The sequence below is a fragment of the Camelus dromedarius genome, chromosome 8, assembly GCF_036321535.1.
Source record: "Camelus dromedarius isolate mCamDro1 chromosome 8, mCamDro1.pat, whole genome shotgun sequence".
In the NCBI taxonomy this organism is placed as follows: domain Eukaryota; kingdom Metazoa; phylum Chordata; class Mammalia; order Artiodactyla; family Camelidae; genus Camelus; species Camelus dromedarius.
In genome coordinates, this window is record NC_087443.1 from 38,422,548 (window position 1) to 38,446,919 (window position 24,372).

General features: G+C 36.2%; 2 protein-coding genes across 3 annotated transcripts in view; one reads left to right on the plus strand and one right to left on the minus strand.

Moving 5' to 3' along the window:
• REEP3 (receptor accessory protein 3) overlaps nt 1-24,339 on the minus strand; it is an 89,529-nt gene extending 65,190 nt beyond the window's left edge. Inside the window, exon 1 of the mRNA XM_031461232.2 lies at nt 24,125-24,339. Coding sequence (XP_031317092.2) covers nt 24,125-24,156 — 32 coding nt within the window. The 5' untranslated portion in view covers nt 24,157-24,339. The remainder of the gene's footprint in view (nt 1-24,124) is intronic.
• JMJD1C (jumonji domain containing 1C) overlaps nt 23,735-24,372 on the plus strand; it is a 257,864-nt gene continuing 257,226 nt past the window's right edge. For both annotated transcript variants that reach the window (XM_064488133.1, XM_064488134.1), the window contains exon 1: nt 23,735-23,966. The gene's annotated coding sequence lies outside the window, so the exon portion shown is untranslated. The remainder of the gene's footprint in view (nt 23,967-24,372) is intronic.

Sequence of the window (24,372 nt, forward strand, 5' to 3'; positions counted from 1 at the left end):
GCCACCCACTCTAGAAACAGAAATGAGTGCCTAGCAACAGGAAAGGGTCATCTCAGGAGAGTGCTGATTGCTCATTGGAGCATTCTAAACACAGATGCTTTGCTATCCTTATCACTTCCAGTCCCTGTTAAACACATGCTGGTTACCTTGGATCCCAGTGCCATCTCATGAAAACCTTTTTTCTATGAAAATCAGTAACTACCACTTAGGGCAGCCTCTACCTTTAGGTTACATTTTTTAAAAAAGCAAAATAAAATTTGAAACATTAAAAGAAAATTTGCATTTTGTGTGTATTCTTCTTCCCCAGTAATCGTATTTCTTTCAAGATATGTTAGTGTTCTTGTTGGCATTTTTCTGACCTCACCCTCTATACACACAAATTTTAGCAGCAAGGCTGAAATATCCACTTCTTAATTAAGAGGTTATACATGAGGGGACCAAATATTATTTATGCTTATGGGTGCTTATGGTAGGAGAGATTTTCTCAAAACAGTAATCTCATGTTCAAGAATTTGTTTTTATTTTCCTTAAACATATAGCCATTGAAACTTTAGATTAAATTTGAACAATCTTAATTCCTATTCAATTTTAAAGATTTAGCAGTACAAATAAAGATCCAGGAAGCGCTAGTTTTTTTCCCAAAGATATATAAAAGGGATAGAAATGTGGTCCAGCATCACATAATGTTGCCACCACTCCAGAAAGAGAAGTGAGAGTACCTTTCCCTAGGTTTCTTGGCTATTTGCATGTGTCCCCCCCTCCCTCTCTTTGGTGTAAAATCCTTTGTCCATTTTTCTTTATATATTCTGAATATGAGCCATTTGTCACTTTCATATGTTACAGTTTTCTCCCACTGTCTTCTTTTTTCACTTTCAGTGGTGATGAAGAGAAGTATTTAATTTTAGTCTATTTCAATTTATCATTATTACACGACTCCTTTATGACTAATCCTTTCTGTGCCCTGTTTAAGATTGGTTTTCCTTATTTCAAAGTCATAGAGCTATTTTGCTATTATTATCTTCTATAAACCTGATTGTTTTACTTTTTGCCTGCAACCAGACTGGAATTGATTTTTTGTGATGGTCTGTATTGGGGGCTATGATTATAAGGATATGTGGAAATCCAGTTGACATGGGACCACTATTATAGATAACAACCTTTACTCACTGCTCTGTAGTACTACCTTTGTCATAAAACAAGTACCTTAGATGTATGGGACTCTTTCTAGACCCTATGCTCTTTCATTGGCCTAGTTGTCTATCCTTGCTTCAATATCACATTGTCTTAATTGCTGTACCTTAATAATAAATCTTGATACCTGATTAACTCATCCTACTATCAATATCTGATCAAATATGTCATTCTACTTAGTTCTTCTATTCTTTGCTCTTTATATTTCAAGATTGTCTTGGCTATTCTTGGTCCTTTCCACTTTCATATACATTTTAGAAAGAACTTGTCAATTTTCTTCTCTTCTCTAGATATGCTCACTCCCTAGGTGAACTCATCCAGTTTCATCACTTTGAATATCCACAGTCAATCTGTCAAACAATCCTCTGCATTGTATCTTTAAAATAAATCTGGAATCTGACAACTATTACCAACCTGGTCCAAGGCACCACCCATCTCTCACTGGTTTATTAAAATGGCCTACTGATTGGTCTCCAAGCTTCCATCCTTGCCCATTTAGTCTGTTCTCCAAGGTAGAGAAATCTTTTAAAATAAAATCTGATAATGTCACTCTTCTGCTTAAAACTCACCTCACTCAGAGTAAACTCCAATGTCCTTCACAATGGCGTACATGTCTAGCCATACTATTGCTCTGCCCCAGCCCCACTGACCTCCCGGTGCTGAGCAGAGCCCCACCTTGAGGCTTGCACTTGGTTAACTCCCTTCCTGGGAGGCACTTTCCCAGTTTCTGTGTGGCTAATGCCCTCACCTCCTTCAAGTCTTTGTCCAAATGTCTACTTCTCACTGAGGCCTTCCCTAACTACCATATTTAAAATGGGAAGTCACCCTAAGACTAAATGAAAACTCTATTCTAAACAAAATGCTTTATTTTTTAACAGAAACACAATAAGATAAAGTACGACCCATAATAACTGTAATCAATTCAAAAAGCAAAGTTTCATTTTTTTTAAATGACCAATTCTGTCTTCCTTGTATTTGTTTAAAACAAGACAGCCATGGAGATTAATCCAATCCATGATAACTCCATAGAGTGCCAAAAGATAGCCTCTTCTACTGGCCATTGATCTCACAGTTGTTTTGTGTTTTATTTTTAATTTTTAATGTGTGGAGAAAGGACTAGGTAAATCAAACAGTCTTGCTTCAGTTGTATTTAACTCAACCCCAGTGCATACACATGGCAAGGAAAACTGGGAGGTTTCCTCAAAAATTTAAGGAATTAGGGTATTTCTTTTCCTATAGCAGTTTGATTAAACATTACTTTTGAAATTTACTATGTCATATTATGAAATTCCTTTCTCCTCCTTACATCCAGTCACCAAGTTCTGTCGTAACTTCCCCCTAAATCTCACTTAGATGAGTCTGTTCCCACAACCCAAACACCTCAGCTTTATTTCTGACCCCATCTTATTTTTCACTGGGACTGTCTGCCCTCATCACTTTCCTCAGGACCCCTGTTAACATCATTATAGTTGATCCTTGAACAGTGCAGGGGTGAGGGGCACCAAACTCTCTGTGCAATCAAAAATTCCTCCTGTAACTTGCAGTTGGCCCTCCAGATACCTGATTCCTCTGTATGTGCGATTTCGTATCCCTAGACTCAGCCAACTGTGGATCTTACAATACTGTAGTACTTACTTTTGAAAAAAATCCACATATAAGTGGACCGAGGCAGTTCAAACCCATGTTGTTCAGGGGTCAACTGTACTTAAAATCTTTCAACTATTTTTCTTCGCTATCTCTGTAACGAAATAACTCCTCATCAGGCTATGCAAAACCTAACTGATCTAAGTCTTCTGGCCTCTCTAATCTCACCTTTCGCATCTCTGTGCTCCAACGATACTGAACTACTTGCTTTTTCCCAACAGAGTCATGTTATTTTGTTTCTATGTGTTGGCATATTTTTTCCCTCTGACTGGGGCCTCTTCTCAAGGAAGATAACTTCAAAGAGAAACCTGAAAGGCCATTTTTCTCTTAGAAGATTTCCTTGCCTCCTCTGGGAGAGGACCCCCCCCCTTCTCACAGCATCTTGTACATGATGTGACACTATTAGCAGTGTGACTTTGGGCAAGTCATTAACCTTTCTGCACCTATTTGCTTTTCTGTAAGATGCAATAATAATACAGACTACCTTGTTTTGAGCATTAAATGAGTTAAGTCGTGTAACAATGCTAGGTACATGGTACCAAGTCCATAAATATGAGCTAGTATTATTGTCCAACAATATTATGTTCCACTGTCTTTCCATCTGCAGTCTAGATATTGGTTGTTCAGTTAGGACAAAAACAGTGCCAAGTTTAGCTCTGTACCCACAAGGCCTAGAATACTCTCTGAAACATATTAGGTGCTCAATAAATATTTACAGAAAGAATAAAATAAAAAATAAACTTTTTCCTTTACATAGTAAGGCAGGACTCAATCTTTTGTATGTACAATCTAATATACAAATATAGCCTAAGCTGAGGCTGGGAAGTGAACAAGTAACAAAAGAAATTGACAAAGTGCTAAATATTCAATTTGATGGCTCTATGATTTTCTTTATGGCCTTAAAAAATTGCAGTGGTCATGTAGGATTAGAAAACTGACAGCGGTAGCATTTTTTTCTTGGTGGGTTAAGTGTAATAATCACTTAAATATATGTATCAGCAATTTTAACTCTCAATTTGACATACAATAGTATCTTTCAATCATAATTTGTTAAACCATAAAGTCAAAGAAGAAGTAACAGAATTCTAATCTCCTTCAGTAGCATTAGACTCAGTGTCAACATGTTTAAAAATGACCATATATTGGTGGTGGTTTTCCTCATTTCTGATTCATCCTGATTTTGTGGACAACATCTCCTCTCAACTTGTTTAAAATGTATTTGCTTCATTAAAGTTTTTTTTCTTTTTGTAGAATGTTTTTGGTTGATTGCCAAAGATTTACCTTTTATTTATTTCCCTCGCTGTTTTTTTAGTTTCCAGAGCAACATACTGAACTATACTTTAAATACTATACAGCTTTCCTTAGGGAAGAGACACAAAAGAGAAGCTGAACAAATTTCAATCATTTTTTAAACACATACACACACATATCAGCTACAGAGAGAGAAACTAGATTCATGTAAGGAACACTCCTCCAAGTAGTGTTTGCTAAAAATAGTATCATAATAAATTATGTGCCCATACTTGTCCCTCAGAAAAGTCATTTCTAGAAAATATATTCTTTTCCACCCAAATTTTAAATCTGTTAAGTAAGATTGTTTCCTGAGAGATTTATTCTTTATAACAATCAAAGCAACCTTTTAAGTAAGCTGAAAGTTATTTGCTTTTGCTAATATGAGTCATGATCACCCAAAAACTGGCAAATTACGTATTTTCCCCTTAACTTAGAATCAGTTTTACTTTCTTATTGACCAAATAGAGGCAACTTAATCAAATCAACCCAGAACTTGAGTCAATTTATGAGAAAGAGAGATAAAAGTATGGTTTGCATACAAGGAAAAAACTGTCAGTTAAATATTTAAAGATGACACCTGCAAATTTTGTTATTCTACCACAAAATTTAAGGCTTTAGGTCTACTAGTACTGGAAGAAAATTGCAATGCACCAAAAAACCTTATAATGTATGAAACAGCTTTAAAATAATTACAAACAAAAGAAGCTTGCCATGTGGTCCTAACATTAGAAAGATTAAGGAAAGCCATGTTCTTTTTCACGTAGAACAGAATTGAGAGAAATAATACATTTTTTTAAGGCACTAAGTTTTGGGGGTGGTGTGTTATGCAGCAACAGATATCTGAAAGCAGCAAGGAACGCCAGGTGGCCTTGGTGGCAGTGAGCGCAGACTCAGAAGACAGGGGCAAATCAATACTGCCTGATGAATCGCTGGGGAGCACTGGCTGGCATAATAAAGCACAGAGGAAGGTGGCATCAATGGCACAAGCGCAGCAAGAGCAAGAAGATAGCAGGGCTGCAGGTAGGGACTCTGACTATGTGTTTGGCATCCCTACTCTTGAGTGAACCCAGAGACAGGGAAGTGGGGAGCTGAGGTCTTACCTAAGTAAGACGGGTTAGGGTTAGTAATCTATTAGACTCAGGGTCAAACTGTTAAAGTGACCTTACTTAAGGTCTATGAGCTGGTGTTGAGAGAATATGAAGATATAAAATGAAAAATGAAACAGAACTAATAAATTTCAGAAGCCTGGTTTTCCTCATTTTTTATTGCTTTATAATTCTAATAACATGTTAATGAAAGGGTTGCAACTCTGAAATACTCATTAGTGCTATGCTGAAATGCAAACAGACTGTTTTAAGTACATGGACTGATAATATGTTTCTGAGTAGGCCATACAGGTATAAAGAACATTCACATAGCAAATCCCATTTGTGCCTCTCTCTCATATCCAGAAGGAACTTTAATTTGAAAAGATACATGAACCCCAGTGTTCATAGCAGCACTATTTACAATAGCCAAGACATGGAAGTAACCTGAATGACCATCGACAGTCGACTGGATAAAGAAGTTGTGGTATATTTACAAAATGCAATACTACTCAGCCATAAAAAAGAATAAAATAATGCCATTTCCATTTGTGCCTCTCAGTAACCTTGATGAGTTAATCAATAACAGAACTGTCCCCATTTTTTAGGGATGAAGTAAGGTCATACAACTATTAAGAAGTAGTGATGTCACTTGTAATGACTCAAATAAAAGGATAATGATGATACAGGTTTGCATTTTATGAAACTAAATTCTGTAAATTAGAAATAATCTGACAAAAATATATTTTTACCTTATGCACAAAAATTGAAATAAAAGTGAATCCAAAAAGCTACTATAATTTTATAAAAAGAATTTCAAAGCTGGCTGTGAAAGGAATTGAATGCTATTTTTGTGTTACTGCCACAAGGCAGTAGCTGGAAAAAATAAATGTCATCTATCGTTTGTTGAGGCATCTTTATTATGAGATCCTAAAAAACTTAAAGTTCAGCTGATAGCATTTTACATGAAATTTAACTAAAAATCTAAGCACTCAGTTCTTTCCCCAGTATATCTAGAGAACTTATTAGCCTTAAATAAATGTTAGAATAAAGACCATCAATTTCTGTTAAGTTATATATTGGTATATGGTTGTGCTTTTCTAGCTTATTTGAGTTTAAAAGCTACCATTTTGTTTTTCTTCTAATATAAAATACAAGGGCAATATATTTTGCTTTGTACAATAACTCATTTTCACTTGATTGTTTAAGAAAAATGAATTCTACTTAGTAAGCAAATGCTTGGGTTCCATGACAAATTTAGAATCATCTGAACCACCAGAAAAGAGACAATCACCCGCCTCTCCTCCAAAAAAAAACTTAAGATCATAAGGTTATACTATGTAGTAGTATTTCAGTTTGTTTTGTACACACCGTAGTTATTCTAAGACCAGCCCTTAAAAGATTTTATTTATGGCTGGCATTACAAGTTGAGACTATAAAATAAAGGCAGTTATTTTTCTGAGGAAAATTGTATTAAAATTAGTCTTTGATTTAAATAATATTTTATAAAGCAACTTGTTTACTTGTTTAAAGCATAAATGTTTAAGGGAAATGCAAAGCAAAACCACAATGAGTTATCAACTCACCCATTAGGATGGCTGTTATCAGAAACGCAAGAAGTAAGTGTAGTGAGGATGTGGGGAAAAGGAATCCTTGTGCACTGTTGGTGGGAACTGATGCAGTGACTGTGGAAAACAGTATGGAGATTGCTCACAAGATTAAGAATAGAACTATCATAAGATCCAGCAATTCCACTTCTGGGTATTTACCCAAAGAATCTGAAAACATTAATTAAAAAAGATATATGCACCCCTCTGTTCATTGCCACATTATTTATAATAGCCAACATAAGGAATAAATGTTTATGAGCCATAAAAAAGATGGAATCTTGCCATTTATGACAACATGGGTGGACTTTGAGGGCATTAGGCTAAGTGAAATAAGTCAGACAGATAAACACCATATGATTTCACTTATGTCAAATATAAAAAAACAAAACAAAATAAATGGACAAATTAAATAAAAATACATAGGTATAGAGAACATTGTAGTGGTTACCAGAAGGGAGGGGGAGGGGGGCAAAATGGGTAAAGGGGGCCAACTCTATGGTGTCTGATGGAAACTAAATGTTTGGTGGGAGCATGCTGTCATGTATACAGAAGTAGAAATACAATGTTGTACACAAGAAACACAAAATATTATAAATCAATGTTACTTCAATTACAAAATGAAATGTTATAGTAGAAATGGTTCATATTTATTACAGAAACATTACCAAAAAGAACAAAGTAGAAATCTAAAACTCACTCCCAGATCCACTGACCAGAAATAATCAGTGTAATGTTTGATAACCTAAACATCTTCCTGTATTATTAGTAGAGAAAGAAGATTGACAGAAAAAGTATATAAAAAAGGAGTCTTAAAATATATGGAATTTAAAATAAACTCTAAATTACCTTTTGCTTAAATTTAACTGAACCATAAATAAAACTGAAGGAATAAATAAAATTGTACTTAAACATTAGAGATGTCAGGGCCTAAACTAATCCTTTAATTTTAAGAAAAGGATTATGAAAGGCTAGCGTTTCAACTCTGAATAGCATCTGTCTTTCTGCTGTGAAAGATGAAATTTGCTCTAATACTTCTTTATCTTCCCACCCCCTCCAGATTTTCACCACCTGTTTTTTAACCAAGATATATTAAACATTCTAATATATAATATTAATACTGTTGGAATTTTTAAATGCATTGAATGATTTTAATAAGTTTAACTAAAATAAAGCCCCATACTAATTTTACAAATGATCTTTCTAAGGCAGCATAGATGTGTACTGCTGCAAATCTGCTATTCAGCCAACCTGACAAATGTGATATTTTGTTGTTTTCTAGACTTTGTTCACATGCTAGCTGGGAATATGAAATGTATTTCCAAGTTGAATTTCATGAAGCACTACAGAGAATGTTATAATAAAATCCAGATATTCCTTCCACTACATTCCTTTCCTCTAATACTTCTGTAATTCAATCTAAAAAGACCAATCAATTTTGTCTGGAAAGATTACTTCTTTATAGGCTGCTAATGTTGCTTATTGCTAAATTTCAGGTATTTTCTCGGTATTCAGATTTCCTTGTTTTAAAATCATCAAATCACTGAAAACCAAACTAAGGACATTCTACAATTTTTATTTCCTTGTTTTAAAATGGTAACAGTATTTGGCAGCTCAATTCTGGGATAGTTTTCTCACATTACTATTTCTCAAAAAAATCACTACCAGGTTTTCTATCTCATAACTTCTACTGTAATGGTTTTCCAATCTTGTTGCATATTCTAACCTCTTGGGGAGCTTTAAAAAATAAGAATGTCCAGGCCCCATCCCAGATCAGGGGATCCCAGGGGTTTGCGGAAGATGTTTTAAAAGCTTTAAAAAACAATATAATGCTTTGTGAGCTCTTATTTTAAATGAAGAGCCCAAATCATCTCTATGAAAATACTCAGTTTATCATGTGTTCAGTTATAGTGAAAATAATCTTATTAAGATTTTTAAGAGGTGAAAGTTATCACTATCAACTGTATTTCTCAAATTAAATGGTAGCACTAATTTTCAGCATTTGGAAAGCTACAGAATTGCTTTTCTGGTTCAAAGTTGTAGTTTTAAAGTACTCCATTATATAAGACTCTTTTTTAAAGGGTGAATAAGATTAGGAAATTTTGACCCTTTATCAGGAAGTTTTGAGATTAGTTTGAGGGATTAAATGTTAGCAAGATGTAAGACTCTGACTGACAAAACAATAATAAATCAAGAATCCAGCAAGGAGTAAAGGGAATAAATGGTCACTGATTTCAGAGCCTATTTGTAGGCTAAAATGCTTTTGCTTTTTTGTTTATCCCAGCTTCCAAACCTTTTTTTGTAAACATTGAAAGTTCTATTTTATCTCATGAATGTCCAGTCATCTTTAATGAGAAATGTTCCATAATAACCCACTTCACTTATCCCACCAGTAAAGGCTTAGGCTTTGGGCAGTATTCTTTCTCTTATATAGAAGCTGATTGGTGATTTATTTTCCAATTTCTTTCTTCCTGAACCATTCTTATGAAATCTGCCAAGATTCCTCAGTCAAATAGGCTAACAATCCTCACTTTTTTTTTTTTTAAACTAGTTGGCAATCCTATTAATATTTCTGGGTGACTGCTGGAGTAGTACAAGAATATGGATAATTTTTAAAGTTAAATGTAGTAAATTTATTTAGTTTACATTCTCAAAGTAGAAATCTCCACAGACAGATCTGCATATGTACTAGCTAATGTCTCCCAATCATGTTCCTGAGGTGCTGCAAGTCTCTGAATGTCCTCCTCTAACCGAGTGAGCACAGCACATGGAATGACAAGGGAACAAGGGGACAGCCTAACAGGCCAAATAAATCCTGGCCATCAGTGGGTGACAGATGTCTCAGCCAGATCATCCCCACAGCAATGCTGACCACATGGAACACACACAACTCTATTTAATAGCTTCCATTTTCCTCCTCTCCTATAAATTATGCTCAGGGTGTATAAAGAATCAGAGCTATACATTAGTATAAAATGTTAATATTAGACATTACCTCCCATTGGTAAGTTCAAACCCAGATTCTAAGACTAATATCAGCTCCTTTGTAATGGAGGGGAATTGCTCTGAAACATGTAACCTAAGTGCTAAATTATCCTTGTGTAAATATTAGAGGATTTCAAGCAATGTAATTTTTGACCAGTTAAATTATCAAAATGGACAACATTATTAAAAATAAAAAGCACAAGCTGTTAAGAATATTATTCTACATTTGAACATCAGCACTATTTCTTAGGTCTGTCTTATTCTGGAAGTAGCTATATGAAGGCACATTGATTTATACATTTTTTTAGACATTGAGTTACTTTTTATAGCAATATCCCATGTATCAAATGGATAGAAAAGAAAAATACTGTCATCTGAAAATAAGTGGGGGGGAAAAAAGAAAGCTCTTAAGTGGCCATCTATGTACCTATTTCTGAAATCTTGAAAATCCTTTGAATACATAAGAAACTCAGCATCTTCATTGGACTCATACCAGCTTAGACAGGGGGAAAAAATGGACTAGAGACAGCCTTCCCTGAGATTTCACAGAGGTTCTGGCCTTCTGTTCACATATTCTTTATGACAGGTGCAGCCCCTTCCCTCCCTCCATCTGGGGCCTGGCTTAGCATTAAAACTGGCCTCTACACTAGCAAGAAGGGCATATGGGCTGGGACATGGGCAGCACCTTCTTTCTGTTGGTATCTGCTCCATGTTGTCTTAGTTTATCCCTTTAGTTATGTAGATGTCTTGGTCCTGACTCACTGCAAGTGTTAAGCATTTTTAAAAAATATGATAGTTGCCATGAAGGAAATATATGACATATACTTCACAGTTTTGAAGCATAATGAAATGAATCAGTCATCTAACTCCAAAGTAGAACACCACCAACACCACTGTCCCAAAGCCCTTTCTTCTGCCAGTGTACTCTCTCAGAGTTAACCCTTATCCTAAAATTTGTGTTTATCATTCTCTCTTTAAAAATACATTTGCTGTATATGTATATCTCAAAATTATATACTGTCGAGTTTCACCTATGCTGAAGACTTTAAAATGGTATCATACTAAATGCAATTGTATCTGGCTTTTTTCAAAGAACACTTTAATTTTCCTAACATTCATCCATGCTGATGCTAAGTGGTATCTCATTCAGTTTTACTGCTGTGTGATCTTCCATTATGTAAATATACTAATATTTATTTACTAATTATTTTGTTCATGTAGATTAGTATTCTTGGTAGATTTTTGCTTTGAGAACTTCCCTAATAAATATCCTTGCAAACATCTCCTGGTGCATGTGTCAAATTCTACCTAGTTGTGAAATTGCTGGGTTGTAGGGTATGTGAATGATTAACATGATAAGTTAGGGCCAAATTGTTTTCCAAAGCAGTTGCAGCATCTTACTCTCTTACTGGCATCACATGAAAGGATCCTGTTGCTCTACCTATCCTTGCCAACACTTGGTATTTTCAGACTTCTTAATTTTTGCAGGCTAGAAGGTGTGAAATGGAATTTCAGTGTGGTCTTAATTTACATTTTCCTGAAAACTAATGAGTTTTGTGTATCTTTTCCCACATCTAGTTGCCATTGCTTTCTTCTAGGAGATGCCTTGTTCATTTGTACATTTTTCTTTTAGATTATTTCCTTATTGATTTTAAAGAATTCTTACACCTTCTGACTATCATACTTTGTTAAATATGTTACAAAACTATCTGCATGTTTAGCCTTCATTGGGCCACAATTCTAGTGCTGGATTTCCCCATCACACCCTCCTCCCCTGCCCCAAAGCTATTGAGGAACTGGGAAAATAGCAATATGGATTTCTAAACTGAAGTTTAAAAATTCCATATCCTGAAAAGGATATTTAAAATACTTAGGTCTTTTTTCACATAGACTGGTAAAGATAAATTTATTGTCAGGGATGGCCAATGTAGTAAAACTTCAACTACTATTGTTGAGAATGTGAAGTGAATCTTGATAGGGGTGGTGATACAGAAGTACACATATTTGACAAAACTCATTGAAATTACTGTATGTAAATTCTAACCAAATAAAGCTGATTTAAAATGTAAAAAGTAACACGTGTAAATTGTAACACAGGGAGGTGGTATAGCACATTGGTTAAGGTCTGGTTCTAGAGTCAGAGCGCCACTTAGCTCTGCCTGTTAGTATGTTACTTTCTTGGGTAAGTTAGAGCATGTCTTGCATTTCTTAATAGCAAAATGGGGATAACATCAGTATAATGTTATGTTATGTTACGTTATGTTATGTTACGTTACGTTACGTTACGTTACGTTACGTTACGTTATGTTATGTTATGTTATGTTATGTTATGTTTGTTTCAGTTTTCACATCTGAGCAGGTAATCCACTGATTATTCACTTTTGAGTTTGCTGTGAAGTAAGGCTGTAGCATCATTCTTTTTCTGAGAGATAACCAAGTTGTCACAACACTAATTATCCATCCTTTCTCATTGATTTTTTTAAATTGAAGTATAGTCAGTTTACAATGTTGTATCAATTTCTGGTGTACAGCATGTTTTAGTCATATATATATACATACACATATTCATTTTTATATTCTTTTTTATTATAGGTTACTACAGGATATTGAATATAGTTCCCTGTGGTATACAGTAGAAACTTGTTGTTTATCTATTTTATATATAGTGGTTAGTATTGCAAATCTCAAACTTCTGATTTATCCCTTCCCATCCCTTCTCCCCACTGGTAACCATTAGTTTGTTTTCTATGTCTGTGAGTCTGTTTCTGTTTTGTAAGTATGTTCATTTGTTTTTGTTTTTTAGATTCCACATATAAGTGGTATCATACAGTATTTGTCTTTCTCTTTCTGGATGGCTTCACTTAGAATGATGATCTCCAGGTCTAACTGTATTGCTACAGATGGCATTATTTTATTCTTTTTTATGGCTGAGTAGTATTCCATTGTGTGCATATGTGTGTGTGCACATATATATACACACACATGCACACACTATTCACAACTTCTTTATCCAGTCATCTGTCAATAGACATTTAGGTTGTCTCCATGTCTTGGCTATTGTAAATAGTGCTATGAACATAGGGATGCATGTATCCCTTTGAATTAGAGGTCCCCCCAGATATGTGCCCAGGAGTAGGATTGCTGGATCATGTGGTAAGTCCATTTTTAGTTTTAGAATTATCATACTGTTTTCCATAATGGCTGCACCAAACTACATTCCCACCAACAGTGTAGGAGGGTTCCCTTTTCTCCACACACTCTCAAGCATTTATTATTTTTCCCACTGATTTTGAACACTACTTCTGTTGTATCAGATTTCCATATATGCCTGGGTTAGTTTCTGGATTCCTGACTGTGTTTCATTAAGTCTGTTGTCAAGCAATGCACCAACACTACATTGCCTCAATTACTACAACATTATAATAAATTTTGATATGTAATAGGGCAATTTTTCCTTCCCTGTTTTTGCTGCTATATTATTGATTCCTAAGCTTTTGCTCTTTCCTATGAACCAGAGATAATTAAGTCTATCCAGTTCCATGAAACCCAAAACAACAAAATCATGTTGGGATTCCACTGAATTTATATATCTATTTGGGGAAAATTGGTATTCATCAACTAATTTTGATCCATTAATATCAGCTATCCATTTATTTAGATCTTTTATCTTTCAATCACATTTTATAACTTTATAGGTTTTTTATCCAGTGTTACAGTCTATCTTTTAACAGAAGAATGTAATCATGTACATTTATTGTCTTCACAGATATATTTGAACCCATTTCTACCATAATTTCTTTTGTCCATATGTTCCCCCCACCATCTGCCCTCTTTATTTGGTCTTTCTCTCTCTAGCCTCCTCTTTTTCTCAGTTGGTTTGGAAAATATAGATTATATTTGTAAGCTTTTAAATTATCGTATCTCTGCACATGTCAGAGACCATACCATTTTCTCCTCACCTTTATTGAGAATGAAGGGAAAAAGAGTAAAACTAGACAAAAAGCTGAGGAAAGTATGAAAAAGAGGACAAGAGACAGTGTTGCCCGACTTTGAAGTGGGGGAGTAAAACTGAATTCCTCAAAGGAAGAAACTGAATGCTTTCTTTCCTCATACAGTTCCTCCTCTCATCACATATTTAAATTGCAAATAGGCAGTGTCATTTTTAGGTTACAGGTTATATAATTTTCAGCATTTCCTTTATATTTCTTGGTCATTCAAGGTAATCAAGATATCATTTTATTGTAACTATTACTCTTAAAATGGTTTACCACCTATGTTTGACTGATCTTAGTTTTAGGTGATCTATTTTAGTTAAAGCACTATAAGAATCTGTCACCAGCAAACATTTAAGGTAATGGGTACAGAGCTACTGGAAGACAGTACATTTTATTTCTTTAAAAAAATGACTTGTGCCTGTTAGTTTTTTTATTGAGCCGTAGTTGATGGACAATATTACATAATTTTCAGGTGTATAACATAGCGATTCACAATTTTTAAAATAAAGATTATACTCCATTTATAGTTATTATAAACTATTGATTATATTTACATTACATTGTGTTGCACAATGTAAACTTGGAGCTTATGTATTTTATACATAGTATTTTGTACCTCTTAATTCCCTACTCCTAGACAATACATTTTATTTCTTAAACTTAGAGGAGATCATGTGAAATAAAGTATTACTTATATCATATTTATCACATAAAATAACACAAGACATAGGATTTAGAAGTTTCTAAAAATTATTTAATCATAGTAACAATGCATAAACTTTGTATAGGGGGAAAAAGTTTATTTCCAATTTGCATATCTGAAACTTTTACTTGGCAAGGAAAAGACCAGATATCCTTTCAGAATATCTTTACACAAAGCTTTCAGACCACTTTTCTCAAATAGTTTTATTTAAAAATTTAATATTTTTAGGTTGTTTATGATTTATACACTTGCATGGATCTTTTATATGGACCGAGAGGTGTATCTTTAGAGAATACTTTTTCCTGTACACTTATCATCCATTAAACACCTTAAAACCATTGTCATTTCTATTGGCAAAATTAACCTAGGTATACAAAGTGAAAATTGAGAGGCCCCATATTTCAGAAAATCAGAAACAAAAACTAGGGCTGATAAAAATTAATGATTAAAAAAATACAATGCAAATAAACATAAAATGAACAACTGAGAAGTTTGTTCAGCCATAGTGAGATTGGCTGGTGTGCTCAATAGAAAACAAAGACCACAGGCGCGAAGCAGTGAAGAACTGATCATGGCAATAATGATACCTCTTAGGCAAAGACCAGTAAGTTTATTCTCTTCTATTGCCATATTCTTTAAGTTGACACTCAAGGATACCTACTGCTCATTGTTCCTGTCGGTCTCTCAAATGTTTAACAAAGAAAGGAAGTGAGTTTATCCACTTTACAGTTTTGGTGATAGTGCATTCCTAATTTTGGGAGCCCTAAAGATTAAAGTTTGATGATGAAAAGTGTCCCATTAGCAGAACCTGTAGCATATAATTTATTCAGTGCTATATGTAATCATACTTTTTTTTAAAATGCCAAACATTTGTTTATTAATTATTCTTGATATTGATGTAATGCAAGGTTAATGTATTCATTTATTTAAATATGTAAGTTTTATTAAATACAAAATGTTTCATAGCAATTTATCTATCGTTCTCCACAGGAAGCATACAAGTAATATAATCAAGATTTTTAGCAAGGTTTCTGCTCTCCCTTTCATGCCTCCAGTGATTTTTTCCCTACTTTTCTAATCTAATCCCTTACGCTATCCTTGCCACATATTAGTTTTCCTCAGGATATATAAAAGAGATTATTATGGATTTAATTGTGTCCTTCCAAGAAAGATATGGTGACCTTATTTGGAGATAGGGTTTTTACAGAGGTAATCTAGTTAAAATGAGGTAATTAGGGTAGGCCCTAATCCAAAATGACTTGTATCCTTATAAAAATGGGAAATTTGGAGAGAGACATGCACGCAGGGAGAATGCCACCGGAAGATGACAGCAGAGATCAGGGTGACACATTTACAAGCCTAGGAACACAAAGATGGCCAGCAAACCAACGGAAGCTAGGAGGGAGAAATGCAACAGATTCTCCCTCATAGCCTGCAGACGGAAGAACCCCATTGACACAATGATTTTCTTTTGTTTAAGCCACCCAGTTTGTGGTTCTTTGTAATAGAAGCCCCAGCAAATGAATATATTACTCAGAAATGTGACATGATAAAAGGTTAAGGAGACTTTCCATAGCAGAATGTTTGGTTTTATTTATGGGTGAGAATAATTCTTTCCTAAAATGGATATATTATTACTTGAAAATATTAATGCTCTCAGCAATGATATATTTGAATACATTCTGAAATTATGTTTTGAATTACTGGCCCAGTACAAGTCTACTATGTTTAGATTTTTCCTGTGACTTTGGTTTTCATGATTTTTTTGGTAGCTCTGCTTTGGCAGAGTTGATGACATTGTTAATAGAAAGGAAAGCAACATACTGGAAATTCTTGGCTCTGTATTCAAATCCTAATAACCTAAGAACTTTTAGGACCAGGAAAAGCATAACTTGTAATCCACATTTCATTTATAAATTTAGAAAATAAGGACCATAAGAGCTGATATGCAGAATATATGATTATGAAAATTATTCTCAAAAGGTACTGTATCAGCAATTGTCATCAATTTTGGGAAATTCTCTGTAAATATTAGTATAGAAATTAATTTTAAAGCAGTAAAAAATTATGACAGATTGATCAGCAACAGTATTTTATACAGAACATTCTTGAGATTCCCAAGATGTTTATGAATTTCCAAATATCATTATAGCCTATAATTTCTCCCATAGAAGCAGCAAATAGTAAGCAACAAAGCCATTTTCAGATGGGGATGCCGAGCAGACTGTATCTGTAGGGAATCACTCCAACAGAACTTTCTGCAATGATGTAAACACTCTTATTTCAGTGCTCCCCAATAAGGTAGCCATTAAGCTTGCATGGCCACTGAGCACTTGAAATGTGACTAGTATGACTGAGGAACTTAATTCTTAATTTAACATACATTTCAATAACCACATGTCACAAGTGGCTCTTATACTGAACAGTGTAGTTTTCTAGGCTCATTCCCTCCCGTACATATTTTCCTTCCCTTTTCACTTAACAAAGTGGTTCTCAACCAGTGGCATTTCTGCCCACTAGGTGATATATGGCAACACCTGGAGACATTTTTGGCTGTCATATCTAGGTGGGTGGGATGCTACTGGCACCTTGTGATTAGAGACCAGGATGCCGCTAAACCTCCCACAATGCACAGGACAGCCCTGGCAAGAAAGAATTATCCAGTCCAAAATGTCAGTAGTGCTAAGTTAAGAAGCTCTGACATATTTAAAAGAATGTCAAATGAAAATTAAAAATATTTTGAATATCATTATGAATAGCTGTATAATATTCTAACATTAGCTAGTCTGTTCTTTACTTAAAATCTTTAGCCATTGTTAAATTCCAACTGCTACTGTTTTCTCTGGCCACAGTATCTTAGTGAGTATACCACCTCACTTGATTTTCAGTCATCCTGGCCTTTGTAATTTTCATATGACCGACGATGGTAAATTTACTTCAGTAATAGGATAAGTATGCTTAAACCCCTAACAGATAGTTTTGTAAACATTAAGACACGTAGAATAATTTTTACCTTTAACCTTCCATTTAACCTCAAAAAAATGTATGAAAAGGGTAGTTTAGGGCAAATGCATAATCAGTGACACAGAAATAAGCTCACGTTCTGCCAACAGAAACTCAGCAGTAATCTTTTTCCATGTGATGACCAAAACAGTAATGCCATATTTATTTTAGGGTATTTATACCATTTATGCCATTATTATTGTAATACACCATTTATTTGAACATTTAACTCTATACTGAAAGAAGAGAATATAAGAATCTCTATCATAAAAGGGTTAAAGAATCCAGTGGAAAAAGAAATAGCTAATACAGCAGCACTGACAAAAAGTGGACAAAAGGAAATTGTTTCTTAAGTGAAGGCTATAATAAAGGAATCTTGTTGGAAGTTCTGGCCTCTGCAATGAAAACAAGACCCAATAGTTTAGGAAGACAGAAACGATCACCTCTTGCTGGGCAGTCACAACAAATTATATGTTTAAGATTTTTAACTTTTAGATTTTTAACTTTTCCAGTTTCCTTGAAAACATCATTGCTCCCATTTATCTTATTTCTTGTTGTCTAACAGCAGTATCCTATTCTTAGACACAATTCATGAACAGTTAAGCTATTTACATGATGGAGTTCATTAAAACTGGTAAATAAAGATAAAATCTACCTTAACCTAATTGAAAGAAATTATTTTAGCCATCACTGAGATTTTACAACCATTTAAAAATATTTAAAGCACATATAACGGAAGAAAAATATCACTTGTAAATTGTGACTGCCCTCAAAGTTCCCAAGGATTTAAGATGTTTTTAATTAATCCTGTCATAATCTTAACCAGCACACACACAGAAAAAGGACAGAGGCAGGTTACTACTATAACAATATGTTTCAGAGATGATGCTGGCTTGGAATTGAGTAATGTAAGTAAAGGTGTTGAGAACTGGATGGATCCTGGATGTATATCTTGCAGGTAGAGACAACAAGCTTTTCTGTAGTCTTCAACGTATGGAATTGGAGAAAAAGAAGAATCAAGGATGATGCCAAAGTTTTTGGCCTAAACTACTGAAGGGCTGAGCTATCATTAACTGGGCTGGGGCAAGCTGCCAGAGGCAGATCAAAAAGAAAATTCAAGAGTTCAGTTTTGGATATCTTAAATTCGAGACGACTTTTAAATGCTTCCAAATAGAGTTAAGGAGGCAGTTAAAAATATGTATGATCATGAGTTCAGCAGAGGTCTGGGTTGAAAATGTAAATTAATGGGAGTCCTCATAGGTGTAGATAGAAAAGAGAAAAGGTTTAAGAACTGAGCGCCTGGACACACCAATTTTAATAACTCAGGGCATGTAAAGGAATGTGGCAAGGGAGACTGAGTAGGGAGTGGTTAGTGAGTTATGAAGAAGCACAGTTTCTTGGAATCCAAGTGAAGAAAGTACTTCAAGGAGAGAATGAGCAACTGTATGAAAAGCTGCTGCTGGGGGTAGGGTATGGCTCAAGTGGTAGAATGCTTGTTTAGCATGCATGAGGTCCTAGGTTCAATCCCCAGTACCTCCTCTAAAAGTACATAAACCTAGTTACTTCCCCCTACCAAAAAAAAAAAGTAAATGAATAAAATAATTTAAAAAACCCAAATCTGCTGCTAAGTCATACAAGGACCAATTTGGCCATGTAGGGGGTCGATACTGACCTATGGAAGGGTAACTTTAATGGAGTGGTTGGTGGCAAAGCCTAAGTAGCATGGCTTCAACAGTGACCTGAAGGCGAGGAAGTGGAGAAAGTGTATACAGACTGTTCTTCTGAACAGTGTTTGCTTTAAAGGGAGGGAAAGAAATAGGGTAATGAGGTGAAAAGTATAGTAGGCTGAAAGAGTTTTTTTGTTTTTTTTTTAAGATAGGAGAAATAATAAATGGCATGTTTGCAAGCTGACAAGAGAGGTCTAGCAGAGGGAAAATATGATGTTGGAAAGAAAGGGGCACAATTGCTAGAGTATGGTTTTTAAGCTAGAGTATTGCTAGAGTATGTAATTTAGACTCTAAAGATACCCATTAAATATAATTGAAGAGGATCAATTAAAGAAAGAAGATTGAGGTTTAGTAGTACTGCCAGATAATAAAAATATGGTAAAAGAAAAATAAAAATGTTATGATGTAAAAAGGGAAATACAGATGTACAGAATTAAAAAGGAAGTTACCAAATTTATCTAACTCTATGTGAGAAAGTAGTACTGATAAAGAATCTGGAGTAAATAGTATTTTATATTTAGAAATGAGAAAGAAATTACAAAGTAAAAAATGAACAAGTTGAACTGCACTAAAAACTATCAACTCTCTATATAACTAAAAATAAAATATCTAAAGGGAAGTATAATTAGATTGAGAAACACACTTGCATCAAATAGGACTTTAAAGTTAATTTCCTTATTATGGAAGGAGCTCAGATAAACAAGTGAATTATCAAGTAACCAAGAGATAAATGGATAAAGAGCATAAAGACTATTTGTACAATATATGATATACTAAATAAATACTAGGACAAATATTAAACCTTGCTAATAAGAAAAAATGCAAATGAGAACAATGAGATCTGTTATATTCATTAGGGAAGTATAAAAAAAGTTAAAACTCCCCTATCTGGCTAAACTGTGATAAAGACAGTACTCATACATTGTTGGTGAAAGTGTAAAATATTAACATCTTTCTGGATAGCAACTTGGCAATTGATATCAATGGTCATTAAAGATATTCATAGCCTTTGACTCAGAAATACTCCTTTTGGATATTTATCCTAAGGAAACACTTAAAAAGTATATATAAATGATGTCCATTGCAGCATGATAATTACATTGTAGCATTACCTATGATAATACAATATTAGAAATGATCCAAAAGGAAAATTAAAAAATAGAAGAATGGCTATGAAGATTATGAATACTGGTTTGATCAAATAGAAGATATAAAATAAGACTTCAGAACAACATAGAAGATGCTTACCATATAATAATAAATTTTTTTTGGTCCCAGGTTTTGGCACCAAAAAAAAAATTTTTTTTTTCAGGCAATCTGTTTTTAGTCCTGATCTTAATTTAACCACAATGCTATGCTGTATACACAAATTAAGAAAAGTTAGGAAAATGGGGGTTTCCCTCAACCTCTAAGAGTCGTGTTTTAAAAGGTAAGGTATGGGTATCACATATCATTTGGTAGTCTCAGGTTACTATCCCTTAATAATTGCTAACTAACCTTTCAATATTGCCTGTAAAGTTAAACTGATTTTAAAAAGACTGGAAATGATGAAAAATCCTCATAGCATTACAGAACGCTACAGCTGTACAAAAGTTGAGGTTATCAGGTCTTTTTGCAGAGAAAGAAATAGAGGTCTATAATCAGTAAGAAGTTGACTCAAGGTCATTCAGCTGGTTAGCATAATCAAAGCTAGTTCTGTATGAAAATGAATATATGTATATTCATGTATGACTGAAAAATTGTGTTGTACAGCAGAAATTGACACAACATCGTAAACTGACTATAACTCAATTGAAAAAAAAACACAGCAAAAAACTAGTTCTAAATTCCAGGTTTCCAGTGATAAGGACAATTAAAGTCCCATGATATTTTTTCTATACCATCTTACACCTCTCCCCTCTACCCAAAAAATCTATTTATTTATCTATTATGTTTCTAGTGCCAACAAATACCAGGCACCACATTTGATGTGTTTTAGTTAAACTAATTTAATCTTTACAATAGTTTTAAGGAGGTAAAAATATTATAACCATTTAAAGACAAGGACAGTGGGGGGTGGAGTATAGCTCAAAGTGGTAGAGAGCATGCTTAGCATGCACGAGGTCCTGGGTTCAATCCCTAGAATCTCCTCTAGAAAGTAAAATAAATAAAGAACAAACCTAATTACCTCCCTCCCCTCCCCCCACAAAAAATAAAATAAAGGCAAGGACACTGAAACTCAGATGGATTTAGTATGTTGCCCAGGACCCCAAAGCTATTAACTGGCATCCAGGTCTGATTCCCAAGCCTCCCTGAAATGATCTGTCAGTCTGGGGAGAAAGTAAAGTGCTCCTGCACACAGGGAGCTCCAGTTAAAGAAGGTCCTTGTGTTCCTTTCACATGCCACCAGAGGCTCATGTTAAGAGAACTGTCTGATCTTTCTTCAGACTCAGGACTAAGCTGACTGTTCCAGTGGATTAGAAAGAATGTTAAGTAAATTCTTTTTCCTGGTTTGAGAAAGGTTTTCCAAGTTTGTGTAGACCCTGGGGTTGATCCTTTGTGTTCTTACATATGATCAAGGGAGTAGAAAACATTCAGTGCTTAGAGAAAGAGAAATTGGAGGGCAGAGGAGCAAAAATACAGTGATGCTTGTATCCCCTGACAACTGTGCTTTCTAATAGACTAATGAATGGTTCAATGGCTCATGAAATACATTTCCTGACACTTGATAAATACATTTCCATGACCCTTTGTCCTTCACATTTTGCTCCTTCCTTTGCCTCATGCTTTAAATTCTGTAGGTTCAAGTATGCAAGCTTTAATCCCCTCTCTCCTGTTAGGGAGCCCCGTAAGTGGTCTCCCCATCTTCGGAGTTTCTCCATTTACATCGATCTCACACAAGGCAGAGAATCTTCCAAAGCGAAGGCACTGCTGCCTAATAAAATCTATCACTTCTTCCTTACATTCCTTGAAAACTGGGCCCAGCCTGCCTTTTCAGCTTTATCTCCCCAGTCCCTCAAGTCCTCTGTAACTAATCTGGGTTTTCCCTCCTCTGTGCTTTGGCTCACAGTGATCTCTTTATCTGGAATCCTCTCCTTTTTCATCTCTGGCTGTCTAAATTCAGTCTGTCCTTTAAGGCCCATCTCAAGTGTAATCTCCCTTGCTTTTTCTGATTCTTCAACCAGATATAATCTCTTCCTCCTCTGAACTCTGTAGCACTGGGTGTAACTCTTACAAGACTTGACCTGCACAGCAGTAGCAGTATTCGAACTGTCAGTTCCATAAAGCTCAGTTATGTGTTACTAACTTTTGTGTTATAGACAGCACCCAGAAAAGACATTCATAACTCAAAGTCAATGATTAAAAACAAAAATCTGATGTGAGTAATGCAAACTAAATCAAAGCGCTTTACAATTTTCTATCTATCAGTTAAAGAACTGGTTAAAGATACCCTGAAAATTAAAAAAAAAAAAAAGGTACAGCTTCTTAACGGGGCCCTTCATGTCTAGATGCAGACACAACTGGTAGACGTCTACTAGGTCTGGAAAGATATGCCTGTATTATTAAAATGAAGACTCAAACAAGGCCCCAAAAGGCAAAAAAAAAAAAAAAAAAAAAAGACATCCGTGGAATGCTTTTATTTCTTTTTAGTTTTGTACAGATGAACACAGGAAGCTTTAAAACTAGAAACTGTACCGCGGAAGGACAAACTGCATGAAGACAATCAAAAGACAAATTTTGAATGCTATTGCAAATCAGGTTTAACAGGGCTACTAAGCGGGTGATTCACTCCCAAACAAAATAAAACCAAAACACACAGAAAAATTAGCTCCTTCTGCCCACTGAGAAACAAAATTAAAAATCTGGTAATGTTATTTTTTCCTCATTCTATATAGTTAGAAAAGTCTGCCACCTCATAAAAACATTTCATAAAGGTACCGAGATAGTATTACTCCTATAGAGATCATGAATAATGAATCCACCGGCCCCTGGCTGTAACTAAGTCTTTGTTGTTTACTTGGTGATTTCTGTTTTTGAGGAGGGGGTTAAGTTGAGGGGGATGGGAGTAAATCAGTTTAAATTATAGTCCAACAAATACCTTTACTGAGTAAACAGCACAATTCAACTTATTTTTTTCTTATAGGTCTGCAGCACTTGTTGGTAAGAGCACAATGAAATGAACCGACAATTTGAACAAAGGCCACAGAGACCTGTAGCCTCTCAATCACTTAGCAATACTTCCGCCAAGACGGCCGAATTCTGGGATCTGTGCGAGCTGGCGAGTGTCACCGTTCAATAATGAGCTGCTTTCTCGATAAGCTGTAGATCTCGGGACAACTGAGACCCTTCCCAGAGATCTCAGCCGGGAGCCGTCTCGGGTTTTTAGACTAATCTCTCCTCCTACCACACGTGACCCAGTGGCAATCGGCCGCCCAGAGAGACCCGCAACGCAACAGCGGCAGGATACAAAGGCTAGGCGCCGCCACGGAATCCACAGGCGGATCGCGGAGCCTCCCGCTCTCAGCCTCTGCGGAGCTTGCGCACGGCGCCGCCGCGAGGCGCGCCGCTCCCAGGCCCGCAGGGCGGTGCCGCGCAGCGCGGGGAGCGGGAGCAGGGAGCGCGCGCTGCCTACCCTGTGCGCCTGCCCACCCAACGCCGCGGGAGCAGAGCTGACGAGCCGCACGCAGTCCGGCCGCGCCGCAGCCGCCGGGCCTTCGTCCGACGCAGGGAGCTCCGCAGCGACGTGGACTAGGGTGAGGAGGCCGAGAGCCCCCAGACCCCGGCCAGGCCCAAGGCCAGTCCAGCCCACCCCCGCCCAGGCCCGGGCCTTCCCTTCTCCTCCTGGCCGCACCCCTCCCCCCATCTCCCTCGGGCCTCGCGTGGGCTGCGGGGCGCGGTGAGCGGCACTTACACCACGGCTCTGGAGATCATCCAGGACACCATCTTTCCGGGGGCTTGGACCCCACCTCGGGGGCGGGTGGGCACCGAGCGTGGCGGACCAGGCCGCCAACGGCAGGCCGCGCGCTCGCCGGCTCCTCGCGCTCCCCGGGGCCGCGCTGGCGCCCTCGGGAGCCGGGCCCGGTGTCTGCGCGCGGCGGCCGGAGCTGCGCGGCAGTCGGTCCCCCGCCCGTCCCCGCCCGCCGGCCGAGCCGCCGCCGA